This window comes from Poecilia formosa, unplaced genomic scaffold (assembly GCF_000485575.1).
Source record: "Poecilia formosa unplaced genomic scaffold, Poecilia_formosa-5.1.2 Scaffold344, whole genome shotgun sequence".
In the NCBI taxonomy this organism is placed as follows: domain Eukaryota; kingdom Metazoa; phylum Chordata; class Actinopteri; order Cyprinodontiformes; family Poeciliidae; genus Poecilia; species Poecilia formosa.
The window spans coordinates 519,525-534,795 of record NW_006800283.1 but is presented as its reverse complement, the minus strand read 5'-3'; the positions used below and the strand labels follow the sequence as shown (position 1 = coordinate 534,795).

Below are 15,271 nucleotides of genomic sequence, written 5' to 3'. Positions count from 1 at the left end.
CGACCCGCTGCAGAACTCAGCAGCCTTTGGGTTTTGTCTTGCATGTCCGGCTGGCCGGTGGGATCAGAGCAGCCTGGCTGCTGTAAGGGGGATGTGTCAGTGTGAGAAAGAGGAACAGATTCTGATGGGACTGCGAGAAAGCAAACAGAGCTATCCACATCGCTCCCAGGTATGTTTGGCCTGCTGTTTGCAATGAAACTCTAAAGTGGGATTTTCTCATGGGAAGAAATCGACACGAAACGACGACGCGCCTGGAATCAAATTGATTTTTAGATTAAAGGAATCAATAAAAAGACAAAACAAAACAAACAAACAAAAAAAGACACCCAACATTTTTTCTGGAATATCAAATTAACAAAAACATACAAGCCTTTTTAAAGAACCCGAAACACACACATATGTGATTTAACTGTGAGGAAAAGAAAAACCAAACCAGTGAGATGAACAGAGTTGTGTGTGATGGTCAGTGGAGGAGGGCTGCTCTGGGTGTTTATGTTATTCACACAGAGTTGTGGAAGACTTGACCCTTCGCAGGCTTCCCCAACACAACGGAAATGACTTCTTCTACATCTCGAACCATCTCTTCTTTCCTTCAAGAAAAAAAATGAAGCTCAGCATTTAGTTGTGCATTTTCACGGTGCTTTTCACACATTTGTGAAACCTGCTCAGCATGTTTTTATATATAAGGCCTGCAGATGCCTGGACATGGATTTTGATGACATTTTTGACATTGGAGGAGTTCCTCTAATGAAAGCTGGTACCCAGAAGGGAGCAAAAAAATGTTGCACCAGAAAGTAAACATGAAATAACGCAAAGGAATTCGGGCCTGGAGTTACTCTCCCCGAGGGAGGCGGTCAAATTTAGTGTTTGGGCCTGAGCCAGGAGAAATAAAGGGAGGCGAAAACAGCATGCAGAGTTTTTTCCTTTTTCCTTAAATCCTGTTTCCTCGTCTCTGATTTTATTAGATTTTGTGGAAGTTTTGTAAAATCAGTTGTATAAACCTCTTGTTATATCGTACATGTGATAGTGTAGTAACCTGTCCTTGGACAAAAATAATGAATTTCTGCCCCAGTAGATCTTCACAAATATGTTTATGTTGCTGCTTAGAGCAAGAGATGTTTTGAACTTTGCTAATTTTATCAAAGTGCTCATTGTTTTAGAGTTCTGTTCTTTTGAAGCTTGATTTCTGTCTGTATTAAAGGTACATGAATACTTCTCTGTTACGTGATTTCACACTTCAAGTGGTAAGCTTTAAGAACATAAATGGAATCCTGGATGTCATTTAGTACAATAAAATTACATATTTTCTGGGCAGAAGTATGATAAGCAAGGGTCAGGCTAAAGATATTTCACATACTTATTTAAAAAATAAATAAGTATGTGAACTAAAAACTATTTGTTTTTTAAAAACAAGGAGTTTTTAAAAAACTTTGTTTTTTCATTTCTAACAAACCGCAGAGGGATTCACAAAAAACACCCATGTTAATACTAGAGATGTGCAATAATTAATATTTTGGTATTGATCCAATAATGCAGAAAGAGTATCGCCAATACCGATACTGATACCGATACCAATATTTTCTTTTTGAGTTTCATGTCAATTTTTTTTTTTCTTTGAATTATTTTGGCCGAACCTGGGACAGAAATTGCCCAAAGTTTGGAAACTATAACTATAAAAAATATTTTAACCAGTTAACAGGATAAGCAGCAGCAACAACAACAAAACAACAAACTGCCAAGTACAAATAGTTATCTTTTGAGAGGAAATCAAAACAAAACTAAATCTTTTTGAAGTGCAGTTGAAAAACTGCGATAAATAAGTAAAACAAGAGGGAATCTGAATTATCTGAAGTATGGATCTTACCATGATAGCCAGCACCGATCGGATACTGACACCAACCTGTTATTAATATTATTTTAATAATTCTGTAAAGGGGGTTCAGTATTTTTAGAATCACTCTTTACTGGAAGAAAGAAAGCACAACAAGAAGTACAACTTTTTTCTTTTTTTCCCCCTCTACCTTCTTCTTTATAGATGGATTTTAATTTCCAGTCTCAGAAACTTTTACCAAAAAAAAAAAAAAAAATTCTGAAACAATCTGCCCTCTTTGAGAACGCTTTTCATTTTTTTCTGCTTACTATAGCACCGGCTGAATGTCAGATGAAGAATAACAATATAAAGACACTAGAACAGATGACAACGAATGCGTTTATGACCTTATCAAGACATGGAGGCACAGAGCAGGGGAAAAATACCAGACGAGGGCGACAGGTGAGATTTAATTAATGGACTGTGAGTGAGAATCTGAGGGGAAAACAACAGGGAAGCAGAAGGCCGACACTGGAGGGAGGGGACTGAAACAGCCATGGGAAATCGTGTTTGGTTCCTGCAACAGACTCTAAAGTTCCTCTGTGTTGCGTTCACATAGCCTTTCACCTCCCTGTGTGGACCACAAGCAGATGTCAGGGACGCTCCTCTCCGCCATTTTTACTCAGAGCTGAATGACGGCAAAGCGGGAAAACAAAACTCTACAGAGACAACACACAGAGAACGAACAAAAAAAAAAGTGTGTAAAACCTAAAACTTAAAATGACAAAGTGCAACACATGTCACTAAATACAACGCCTGAAACAACAGCTGACAGTCGGTGTGAAAACAGGTGGGAGTAAATTCCTGTCGTGATTACAGGGAGGTGGAAAAGAGCGAAGGATTTGGCTGAAGTGACGGGTTATTAAAAGGAGCAAAGCTAACTTTAGAGCCCTGATTTACTTAATGAGTCGTTCCTGTTTAGTTTCAGGTTCCTTCGTTTTCCACTCAGAAAAGATTGTAACCCAAACCATTTTAAAAACATCGTCCAATCCAGGCGGATAGCCGGACTGGTTTGCTAGCTCACGTTAGCTCGCTATGCTAAGGTCTGAGTTTCTAAGGTTTCAGAATCTCAATAAAGACAATGAATATTTACTACGGCTGTAATCAGTGCCGTCACTCCACCCACGATACGTACACTGTGAAAAACAATGTGTATTTTTAACAGTAATAAGCAGTAAAATTGTGACAGGAAAAATTCATAGACCATAAAGAAAAATTTGCACTGTTGAATTGATGGAAAGTTACCGTAAATAAATTAATTAATGAAAACAGTAATTTGTACATTCATTTTCTAGATTGTTTTCATGTTCATTTTAGTTTAAAGTTTAAAAAATGTTTTACCTGTAATTTGTTTTACCTGCAGCCACAGCTGCTGCTGTTTTACTATAGAGTTATGGGATATTTTTTTGTTTGTTTGTTTTGCTTTGTTTTTACAGTGTAGGGCACCAAGTGCCAAGTGGGACATCAAAAAAAACAAGACTTGTGAAAAATCGTTATAATTAATCATAATAAAATAAGATATTATTTTATTATGATTATTCGTCCTTTGAGGACGAATAACAGGAGGTACATCGCAATAAAGGATTGTGCTTTTAAATTTGTGCAGCTAAAATTAAAAGAGACAGTTATTATTATTTTCCCAAAGTAATAATGAAGCCAGAATCTTTTACTGCCCAAAGCGTAATGCTGACTATTTCTCCGATGTTTACTGTGAGTTTGAATATCGGGAGTTTGGATGAGTCCCTTTAAACGCTCACTCAAGAGTCTCCAACAACCCGCGGTGGTCTGCATCCGTCTCTGCTTACGTTTAAGCACCTAAACACCTGCCAGGAAGAAAAAATGTGTTTTTAAATGAGAAAAAAAATCTCTTCATATTTCACCTGGAATTTGTTTTTCTAATGTTTGAATTGTAAAATAGTTGAATCGGTTTTGACACGTTTTTGTGTTGACAGCACAGATTAGGATGTGTCTTCAGAGCATCTGGACTTTCAGACTTAGACTAAAGAAGACGGATGGTGCTACACATCATTTAGCTCAGAAATGTTACAGAGAGAAGACAACTCCCCACCCCCCATGACAGAGCTAATTATTTGGCTGCTGCACAATTTCCAAAATGATTAATTTTCTCACTCTGTGTTTGTTAAAACACCACAGTAAAGGAGAGACGAGACAAACGTTTGCACTGTCAAAACACAAAGATCTATAACTCAGCTAGAGGACCACCATTCACTTAAACACCAGCTCCATAAATCCCCCCTTTTTCTGCCCTGGCATGAATCCTCCTACTCCTACCGTGACCAAGACTGAACTCCCTAATGATGCTGGATGTAATGTTTCCGTAGAAACAACACTACTTCTACCACACTCTTAGTACGACGTAGTATTGACTTTTTTGAGCTCTAAATCATGTTATACTGCTATTCCCTCATCAAAAACATACCTGGGGTGTTCTTTATCTGGAGTAAAAAAAAGTTTGAGAAATCTGTCCATCTCCATGGCAACCATCCAGGTGTGCAAAACGCCTGGGTGGACTGCCTTTGAGGACGAAGCTCCTCCTAAGAGCTGCAGTTTTGAAGTTTCTGAGCCTCCACCTCACAGAGAAATTGCTCCCTGGCAGCACCCCACTCAGCTCCTTCAGACTAGCTAGCAACAATTAGCAACCACCTGGTGAAACTGCACATCTGGTGAAGTCATTATAGGAGCAGCTGCTCAGTGAAACACCGGTAAAAATGTTAGAGGAGCCATGTTGTGATGACTTCCTGGAGACAGAGTCTGAGTAAGAGCAAGAGTTCCTTAAAGAGACAGAGGCCCAATTTCAAGGCGTTAGGTCAGATTTCTTTTAAGTCATGCAATACAGCGTTATTACATCAACTGAAGGTAGCATAGCCACTTGATTGTGCTATAAAATGTGGCTGGAAAACACATAAAACTGCCCATTAACTCTTCAAACAGCTGCTAACCACCCACATTAACTTTAACCACCTTAAGTCCCATAATTACACCAACAATTGAAAACACATCAAACGTAACCAAAATGATTAGCAATTAGACTCATCATCTCCAAACAATGCCAGCATTTTTTAGAGGGGCAGTATGTGTTTTCCCACCACATAGTGGCATTTTATAGAGCAGTCAAGTCACTATGCTACCTTCAGTTGTTATAAAAATACCTTATGTATTGAATTCGTAATTCAACGCCTTGACATTGGGCCTCTGTCTCTTTAAGAAACTCCTGCTCTTTCTGACTCTCTGCCGTCATCACATCAACATTCTTCTATTATGGTCGACAAACTTTAGTCCAGAGCGCTGGACTGATCAGTAGTTCATATAATGAGCTCAGCAGATGCAGCTCCAGCAGGTGTTTGCTAGTAGCAGAGAGGAGGTTCTCTGCAGACTGTTTGTGAAGTGTTTCTAGCTCTTCTGCTAGTCCCAGCTGCAGCAACCTTTCAGAAACTAACAGAAGTCACTCATCTGTGGTGACTGATTGAAACAGAAGTTCTGGGTACAGTTTCTTGTTTCAAGGCCAGTCCTGCCAGCATGCCTAGGTGGACCCCATATAGGGGAAAAGAAGGGCAGACATATGGGTCCCATATGGGTTTGTCCGCGGGTTCCACGGTGGCCCCACATGGGTTTGCCCATGTAGGGCCACAGCCTACGTGGGCCCTACATGAGCCCTAAATGGGCAAACCCATCTGGGCCCACCACCATGTAGGGTACTCTGGTTTCCTCCCACAGTCCAAAAACATGACTGTCAGGTTAATTGGCGGCCTCTCCAAATTGCCCCTAGGTGTGAGTGTGTATGTGTGTGTGTGTGTGTGTGTGTGCATGGTTGTTTGTCCTGTGTGTCTCTGAGTTGCCCTGCGACAGACTGGCGACCTGTCCAGGGTGACCCTGCCTCTCGCCCGGAACGCTAGCTGGAGATAGGCACAAGCACCTCCTGACCCCATTAAGGGACAAGGGTGTAAAGAAAATGGATGAATCAGGCGGGGTCCTCAAGAAATTTAAAATATATCAATTTGACATAATACTGCCATTTCAGCATCTGTATGAGAGCCTGAACATCGGGATGCTCTAAATCTGAATTCTTGCTTGTGATGTGATGCGTGTACGGGCCTGTGAGGTGTCGCTGCGTGTTTTTGTTTATGTCTGGCTGAGCACCACGGGGAGCGGGCGGCCCGCAGCGCGGGGCGGGCCTCGGCCGGGCCGTTGCGGGTTCTCACAGCCTCTTTTTGACATGGATCGTGAGAACCTGATTGGCAGGGGTCCGCGTGGCGAAGAGGAATCTGACAAACCCGCTTTCATCGATGTCGGAAGGTCAACGTAATTGGAGAAGCAGCATGTGCGGAAGCTGCTCACGCAAACACAAACGTGTCTTTTTTGACCCGTTTCTTCACACGTGAAGGATCTGAATGTTTTCTTACCCTAGAGACAGAGAGGAAGATGAGGGAGGTAAAATACAACTCATGCAGTTACTATAGCAACAATTTGTTTGAAGTCTTTTTAACACGTTCCTACAAAAGGCGTCATAGTTGTGGAAGATGCTGAATAGATAAACCATATAATTTGAAGTGATAGATCAGGGGTCTGGACTTTTCCAAACCAGTCAGGCGGGGGTTTTTTTGTTTTGTTTTTGGCCATGAAAAACAAAACATGTTTTGTTTTTAGACTCATGCTAAAAACATAAGCAGGACTCATGTTTTTAGCATGAGTCCTGCTAAAAAAAAAAGAAGAAAAAAAATATAGCCGCAAATGTTACACATTTTGTGAAAAAAGTAGCTTTAAAATTGAAAAATAGCAGTGATTTTTAAAGAACCACCATTTTATTCCTGTTTTTATGGAAAAACATAAAACACTTAAAAGAGGACTGATACATTTTCTTCTATGTGGGATTATGTTACTGAAACCTACCTGGGTCATTATGTCACGGAAATTCAACGCAGGATTTATTTCATGCAAAAAAATAAATAACTGCTAAAATCTGCATCCTGTGATTTTTAAAAATGTGTTGGTTCTGCACTTTTTTAGCCAAACATTCAGTTCTAAACATGTACCATGTTAATGTATTCAAGGTCCAGTCAAAGTTCAAAGCTAAATCCTGACGAGAATCTGATGCAAGATTTGAAAACCGATGTTTATAAATTTTTACATCCACTCAGTCTGAGCTCCGGTTGTTTTGGAAAGACGAACAAGTGAGTCTGAGAGCTGTTTCTTCTGCCTCTGATCCAGGAAGTTCTCCCATCTACCGTCTTTCTTTTCTCTCCTTTTTCTTTCTGATCGTCATTACACATTTCATCCTTGCAGCTAAACCCAGATTCTTCATAATTAATTTCATTATTTGTAATTGCAAAAGGGAATGAGGCTCCCTACAAACTTTATTTAAACCTCCTACAGTCTTAGCGCGACACTCAGAAGGGGCACAGAAAATGTTACAAGGAAACAGGTGGGTTGTCCCGTCAGACCGTCAATTCCCGAAATCACAGAGATGCAAAACTCAAAAAAGCACACATGGGTCAGTGCGAATCCGCCGCATGGCGCACAGAGTAAAATCTCATCTCTTAAGGCGGCAAGAAAGTTAAAATACTTCATTGAAAACAGTATCTTGTGTTTGTTTGACCACCAGGTGGCACTGTTAGCATAATTTAAAATTGAAACAGCACATGGTTATCAAATTACTGCAGGTTTTAAAGTCACTGGATTATTGCTCTGTGGTTTAAATAACGCCAGTTAACAGCACACATAAAACTTAACATTTTTTAGAATTATAAATATTAATCGATGACCAATATTCCCATTTTATTTTAAAAGTTTCAGTACCAGCTTTCTAAAAGTGTCACCCTGCCCGATTCTAAGTGCAACAAAGTTATTTCATTTAAATTTGGAGCCTGTGAAATTAGCTTTTTAAGTGTATATTTATATGTAAAAAAAAAAAAAAAAAACGATGGAGTGAGATGTGTGAGAGATTGTGTCTGTAGCCCACAGTTTACGACCCCATGGTGCAGTCTGTTTTCAGACGGTGATGGAGAGGGCAGCCAGTCTGCCAGCCGGAGAAGAAAGAGAAAGAGGTTGGGGTGGGGGGAGGACATTACCGAAACACCTGGTCTGAGCAAAACGGAGCCTTTTCTGTGCACAAATGGCTTTTTAAATGCGCTGATGTGACTGCAACCATTAGTACTTTCATGATCAGGAAACTCAAAGGACTGAACTAAGAGTGGGCTGAACGACTGTGTGTAAAAACACGTGTAAAAGTGCAGCGGCATTAATATGACACTGAATTATGTAGAAAATCCAACCTTTAGGGAACAAAAAGAAATACTTTAATAAATTCACCAGTGTTACTGTTATTACCTCCCCTGCTGTTACGGTACACAATCCACTTTTGCCAAAAGGACTTTCTAATACAGTCATCAAAGAAAAACACTTTGCATGACTTTCAGTACTTTATCAAAGAAATATACACACAGAAAGATAATATACACAGTAGCACCCTGTAGCAACGTCAACGGGAGAGATGAACAATTTCCTCGGTCGTGTGCACAACTGGAAAAGTCTGCATAGTCTTCTCTCTGTGTGTTTATGTCTAAAACTACCTAAAATAGTGAGACAACAAATAAACCTGGGTGAAAACTCAGCAGACGCACATCCAAACAAAACAGTCTAAACAGAAACAGGATGTGGGAGGAAGACGTAGCCTTTTATAACAATTAAACAATCAATTTGATGACTGAGCCATATAATATTTATTTTAAAAAATTTCAGATAGTACACCCAAAATCCAAGGGATGACAGCAAATCTGTTGTCCAGTCATTAACAGAATGTACAGAAGCTATAAATCAATCATTTGTCATTGTGTTATTGGGAATTTTTTCTTAAAGTATAGCATAGTCAATTTCATCAACCTCCAATTATTATTGCAAGTCATAAATGAGGTAATAAAAAGTCCAATATGAACTACGATTTTAGAGGCTTGGATTTAGTTTCACCTCTTGACCACGTCACAGTATTATTAGTATTGTTATTACTACTATTTCTAAGAGATTTTAAGAAAAAACAAACATGATCATGTCAGTCAAGGCCTGTCCCTCTTTCTGTATTGCTTACTGAATATCACTGAAGCATGGTTAGCTGGTTTCATCGTGGAGAGTCAGCCATGACAGTAACAGAAAAAGTTTGACGTTTCCTCAGCTGACGCTGTAGCAACCACTCGTGTGTCGATGTGATTATTCTTCCAAGACAAGTGACTGAAAGGTGTTAAAAGATGTAAAAGCTGTTTGTGAAGCAGTCCTGAGAGTTTAAGTCAGTGGAGGTCGGGGTTACAGCTTTTATGCAGTGTTAGCCTGCCCCCTTCTGGTGTGGTGACAAACTACTGCTGTAACAATAACATTCTTAATTTATCCTGTAAACCTTTTTTTTTTTTGGGAAAAATGTTTACAGGAAAAGATAACAGAGACATTTGTTCATTTTAAAATAAACTAAATATTTTTACTCTAACCTTCCAACATGCGTCTTCTCTACCTTGAAGTTTTTTTTTCCTTCCAATTCTATCCTTAATCACTACTTTGTGTAATGTGCTTCATAGCTGCCAACATTTCCCTTAAAGATTATCAGAGCAACCTCAGAGTAGGTGCAATTTAATAATGTCCTAGAAAGTTATCTTCAAGGACTCTCCAGAGAGACTCACAGTTAGCTGATTAGCTGAATTAATAGATGGCTGTAAAAGCAGCTGCAAATAGTCTCTTGTGAATGTACAGACATCTAATACCAGCTAATATTGTGTTGTGTATTGTGGATTTGAGTTGTTTTAAGCTGCTAAAGTTAGCTAAAACGATCAGAGTGACTACCTGTTAGCTAGCTACCTTAGCTAACTCACTGCAAAACAGCAACAACTGGTAGGGAAACTTTTTACCATCTTTCAACCCAATACACAGACCCTATACAAAATGGGAGTGCGTCTAATACAACAGGCAAACCAAATTTGATGTTTATCCTAAATGTGCTTTGTTTCTTTAAATTTGGGCCTGCATAATCTGTTACTGCAGCTTAAAGTGCATGGTTTTTAGTAACAATGAAAAACATATGTATACAGGGGGAAGAAAGTTAAAAACTCTACAGACAGCAGCCAAATACAAACTGAATGTAAAAATATTTTTGTGCACAGAAGAATGACTGCTCTCTATGCATAAGTAAAAAAAACTTCAAAACCTACTAAAATAATTTAAAACAACATTAAGTCCTGTTCACATGGGATTAGTTTTACCTGTGGACCAAATGCTATTTGTAAGAATTATATGGATTGTCTGCATTGATAATCCCGTGCGAATTGACCATGTCAGTAATTTGTAAAGTACAAGTTCTCCAGCAAATTATCTACTGAACTTTGAGGTCCTGTGATAATAACTGATCCAATGCAAATCGGTATCTCTGTGATTTGGACAGAAATGGTCGGGATCCAAAATGTTATTATACGTTTTTGTTTTCCTGGCCACATTTTTATTTGCTTTTGGCTAAGAATGGAGGCTGTGTTGGCTGGAACTGAAAACCAAGCCAGCAAATCCCTGTCGACCTGAAACATACAGCATCAAAAAGAAAAGGCGTAAAATTATTGCACTAGGTGGTAAGAATACTTTTCTTCTGTTTGTAAACTTCCACACAATGCTTATCCCATGTGAATAGGGCTTTACCTTCCTTCCGTGAACGAAACTTTGCCAAACCATCCAAAAATAATCAATATTCAAATCAGGCTCAGCAGTGAACTCCCTGCGCGATCCTCTGCCAGTAGATGTGCATTTGTGACATGCTCGTCGTAGTCATGGCGATCACTTTGGAGAGATCGCAGCTGCTCAGAGGATGCCGGGGGATGACCTGAAACATCCTCTGGTCGGGAGGGTCGGTAGGAGACACACCCAGACGTTTCAGGCACATGCCCAGGTATGCGTCTTCAATGTAGATGGGCTTGATTTGAGGCGAGACGCTCAGGATCTTCTTGGGTAGATCCAGAGACATGACGTAAGCCATGCCCAGAGGGTAGGGGGGGTACTCCGGCTCTGTGATCACTTGAGTTGGCATGTAGAACTTGTTGAAAGGGTTTCTTAAAACTGGGCTGTGCCACCATACCAAACCCGTCATGTAGTTTTCCTTAGGCGTCTTGGGGTCCAGTAACAATGCAACCAAATTGTCAACATGCAGTAACATATCCGAGTCGATTTTTATCACAAAGCTGGCGTTGGCGCAGTGCTGAGCCAGCCACTCCAGCATGACCATGGTCTTGATGGTCAAGTTGCGGTAGCTGTCCTGGAAATTACTCTGAATGAGATCACGATACTGCTCGCTCTCCTGTTTCACTCTCGCCTGCTCCTGGTTGGCGTCGACCCCTCCAGGTAGCCCCACTATGAAGACGGTCTCAACCAGCTGACCGAGGACCATTTTCTTACCCCCCCACGTTCTTCGGATGGCGTCCCTACCTTCCAAATTGGAGGGAGCAACGGGAACCATCAAGATCAGGAACGGAGTGGTGGTTTTGCACGTTGGAGAGTTATCCATGACGAATCTGTAGTTCTGTGGGTAGGCCACATGGTACGGTCCTGGGTCCTCCCACTTTGGCTCAGGCGGCGAAGAGACCTTGACGTTGGACTTTTTATATGCTGGTCCATACAGGTGATCAGACTCGTTGTCATAGACAAAGTAAATGAAGACCAACGTCACTCCTACCAAAACGCAGATGAAGATGTCCTTCAGTCGTCTCCTATTGTCCATTAGAACTGTATGTATATATATATAAAAAAGTAATGTTATTGCAAAACTTTCAGAGCAAAGCATGCGTTAAAGGACTAAGTTCTGAGTAAAGCACTTCATACTAACGTTTCAGTCTTTGAAAATACTGTGAATGTACAAAACAAGTTTCCAAGAACTGTCATTATTTTAGCATTTTTAAATGAAAATACTTTTTAATTGTGTAGCCAATGAGCAATACCTTTAAATTCAGGCTGGTCAAAGTGGAAAAAAACAAAACAAAAAAGAACTAATCGGATGTTAAGTTGATGCTGACTGTGAAGCATTTCCAGTTGGAACTGGTTTCTGTTGCCTGGCAACCAAAACTCTAAGCTAGCATAATGTGATGGTGGGCACATCCACAGCAGACAAGTCCATCAGTGGAAAGATTAAAATTTACCCTGAAACTGAATTAATTTAGGATTAGAGGAGCAACATATGCCAAACAAGAGAAAATAAATTTTATTGATGTCCATTAGTTTTAACTTGTGAAGCTTTTCCTGAGTAAATAATCAAAAGCATATTTCTACAAACTCATTCGTGAACACGGAAGTATATTAGTTAACATGTGAAGATGTGATTTATTAATAATTTTATGTCTGATGGTGTTTAATGTAAACCTGAAACAAAAATTTTTCTTCATAAATGCAAAAGTTTAACAAAATACCCTCACGGCCACTTTATTAGGTACACTTGTTTAATTGGACCACATAGAGTTTTAACCTTCAACATTTGTGGGCTTAAATATTATTTTAGTCAGTCAAATCAAATCTGTTTTATTGACAAGTGTCAAATTACAACAGGAAAGATGTTAAATATTTAATTTTATGCATTGAATGCAGAGAGAGCTGTAACACTTTTAACAGCTTAGCGGCTCTTTGAGGATATTTGTCGTATCATGGATGTGCAGCAGACAAACCCAGAGCAGCTGAGTGAATATTCATGGACTCGCAGTACTGGCAAGCTTTAATATATGGATCTTTAAGCACTCAAATGATGATCATAGATAACGTCAAAATATTTCTATATTGGGCAAATAAGTTGCACAAACCTGTTAATGCAGCTCTCAGCCAATGTCCACGAACCAAACCATGTGAAAAATGTCCCAGATCTGCTGAAAATAAAGACAAGAATGTCAAATAAAATAACTAAGCTTAGGGCTAAAAAAAGGGACTAAATACAAAGAATAAATTTAGGCATTAATCATATATTTTGACCATATTTATACATTTATAGTTTGAAAACTGGCAGTAAGCAGTCCTGACAGCCATCAATATGTCAACTTCCTGTTACTTAGAGTTTGATGGTTCACCTTTAAGGAGACAAAGTTGCAACACAAAAAACAACAAGTAACTCAGGAACAAGAAGAAAAAAACTGGGTTTGCTGATGCGGACATAATTTATCACTTTCTTAATCTTATCTTTAATCCTTTTCCACTTTACACACCCAGTTAGGACACACACAGTGTTTTCTCACCCTGTGAAATATTTGTATTTTCTGTCTGTGTGGCGTAAGTAGAGATAAAAACCAGTGGGGCCACAACAGCAGAAGAAACAAAAAGAAACACCATCAGAATCTTTTCTGTACTCATTTCACTAAACTTCAGTAAAATACGTTTCCAATACCTTTGAAGCATGCTACAACCGATGTGTAAAAATGTTTTCAATTTGAGGAAGCAACACAAGGTTGTGATAAAAATTCCAAATAAAAACAACAGTACCTCTCAGCAAGTTATTCATCTTATTTTTTCCTCCACGTCCCAGACAAGCGGATCTGCAATCTGACTCTAGAATGAACACATTATCTAAAGCTTACTGGTTCATAAACAGAATGAGAACCTAACCTAAGAACACCTGACGGAAACAGACGTCTGCCGTCTCAGAAAAATGAAACTCCTCCTCTTGCTTTGACTTCCTGCTTTACTTGCCTCCAGATCAGAGGAGAAATATGGCAGCCTGGCGGTTCAGGGTGGGACGCCAACCAACCGTTGAAATGTTCATCGAAAACATTGGTTTTCCTGCTTGGCACTGAACTCAAGATCTGTTCAAGAGCCAGTGATCCAAATCAGACAAGTTTTCCTGGTTGGCAGGGGATTCCCATTCATTAAAGGTGCAGTATGCAACTTTTATAAAAAAGTATGTTTTTTTTAATATATTTGTTGAAACTGTCACCATCTCGTGACAGTATAATATGACACAATCTGTGAAAAGATCGACCTGCTCCACCTCGTCCCTGAGCTACAATTGCCGTCTGGAGAAACACCAAAACAACCAATCAGAGCCAGGAGGAGGGCCTTACTGCTGTTAATCAAGATTATGTATGAGCAGCTAAATGTGCTAATGGTGAAGAAACAATTCACCATTACAGGAAAACCGTTTATCCGCTGTCATTGGTGGACATGCTAACTAGCTTTAGCATTCACATCAGGCTCTGCCAACAGCAGGGGTGAGTGGCGTGTAAATGGGTGTGATTGACAGCACTAAGACCCGCCTCTTGGCTGTGATTGGTTGTTTCTAGCTAGCACTGGGAGAAGGCAGAGGATGTTGATTTCTTTCACAGATCGTCTGTCTCATACCGTACTGTCACAGTTTAAACAAATGCGTAAAACAATATTTTTTATAAAAGTTACATACTGCAGTCTGGAGGAAGACTGTTGCAAAGCATATCTAGAAAATAATGCTTCTCTGTGAGTTTCCCCTTCCCACTTTTGGCATGATTATAAAACTTTCTTCAGATATGTTACGTATGAGGAACTAAGACCATTAATGGCTTTAAAAGTTATTAAAGTTATAAAATGTTAATGTAGCCACTTCAGAGACATCTGGAGTTATATGTGCTCTGTTTCTGATCTATATCAACATTATCGCAGATTAAATTTCTATTATTGTTGTGTTCTTTTTATAAAAACCAAAAGACAGACCCATTACACTAAGCTATTCTGCAACTCCCAGTGTCTACAAAAAGTATTCACTCCTTCGACAGTATACACCAAACTACAGTGTAGACTGTTTGCTTCTGCAAAGAAAAAGTAGTATGGATGGTTTACATACTTTGGTTAATACAACATAATTTGAAAAAAAAAATGCCATTACATTTTTTTCAAAGTCATTATTATTTTTAAAATTTAAAAACTTAAATTTTAAACATGACTAAGTTAGTTTACACTTGCAAGGCAAAATGAAGTTTGGTGAAGAGGAAAGTAGTTATTTCGGAAAAGTGAGAGAATCCTGTTTATGCAAGTCAACAAGTTGAACAGGTTCCTCAAATCAAAAGCAATGCCTTCAGCAGGCGGAAAAAAAGACAGGAGGACAATTAGGCTGGGGGGTTTAAGGTCCTGGATCCAAAACCTGAATGGCTTGTTTAGGTTTTTACTTTTCACACATGACTGAAGGAAATAAAAGAAACAAACCATGAAGCTCACTAACTGAACACAACAATACTCTGTAAATTTAGGAATATGGATCTCTGAAGGGAACCTAATCTTCAGGATACATTCACTTCAAAAACATGTTCAAATTATCAATTTTTTTAAGTGTATATCTTTATAAGAACAATCCTGTTAATCCATAAAAGTTTTATCTTCATTGTTTTCATGAGTGAAGTTCACAAAAAAGTTAAATGATCTGCATTCAGT

At 39.2% G+C, this 15,271-nt stretch overlaps 1 protein-coding gene across 2 annotated transcripts in view; it reads right to left on the bottom strand.

Annotated features, from left to right (window-relative positions):
• Positions 1-8,165: 8,165 nt before the first annotated feature.
• The window catches only part of LOC103153263 (beta-1,3-galactosyltransferase 2-like), an 8,334-nt gene continuing 1,228 nt past the window's right edge, over positions 8,166-15,271 (bottom strand). Inside the window, exons 2-3 of one of the 2 annotated variants that reach the window (XM_016661801.1) lie at positions 12,688-12,750; positions 8,166-11,626 (exon numbers count right to left, since the gene is read on the bottom strand). In XM_016661801.1, the coding sequence (XP_016517287.1) occupies positions 10,611-11,621 (1,011 nt within the window). In that variant the 5' untranslated portion in view covers positions 11,622-11,626; positions 12,688-12,750 and the 3' untranslated portion in view covers positions 8,166-10,610. The remainder of the gene's footprint in view (positions 11,627-12,687; positions 12,751-15,271) is intronic. The other variant, XM_016661802.1, reaches the window with a different exon arrangement.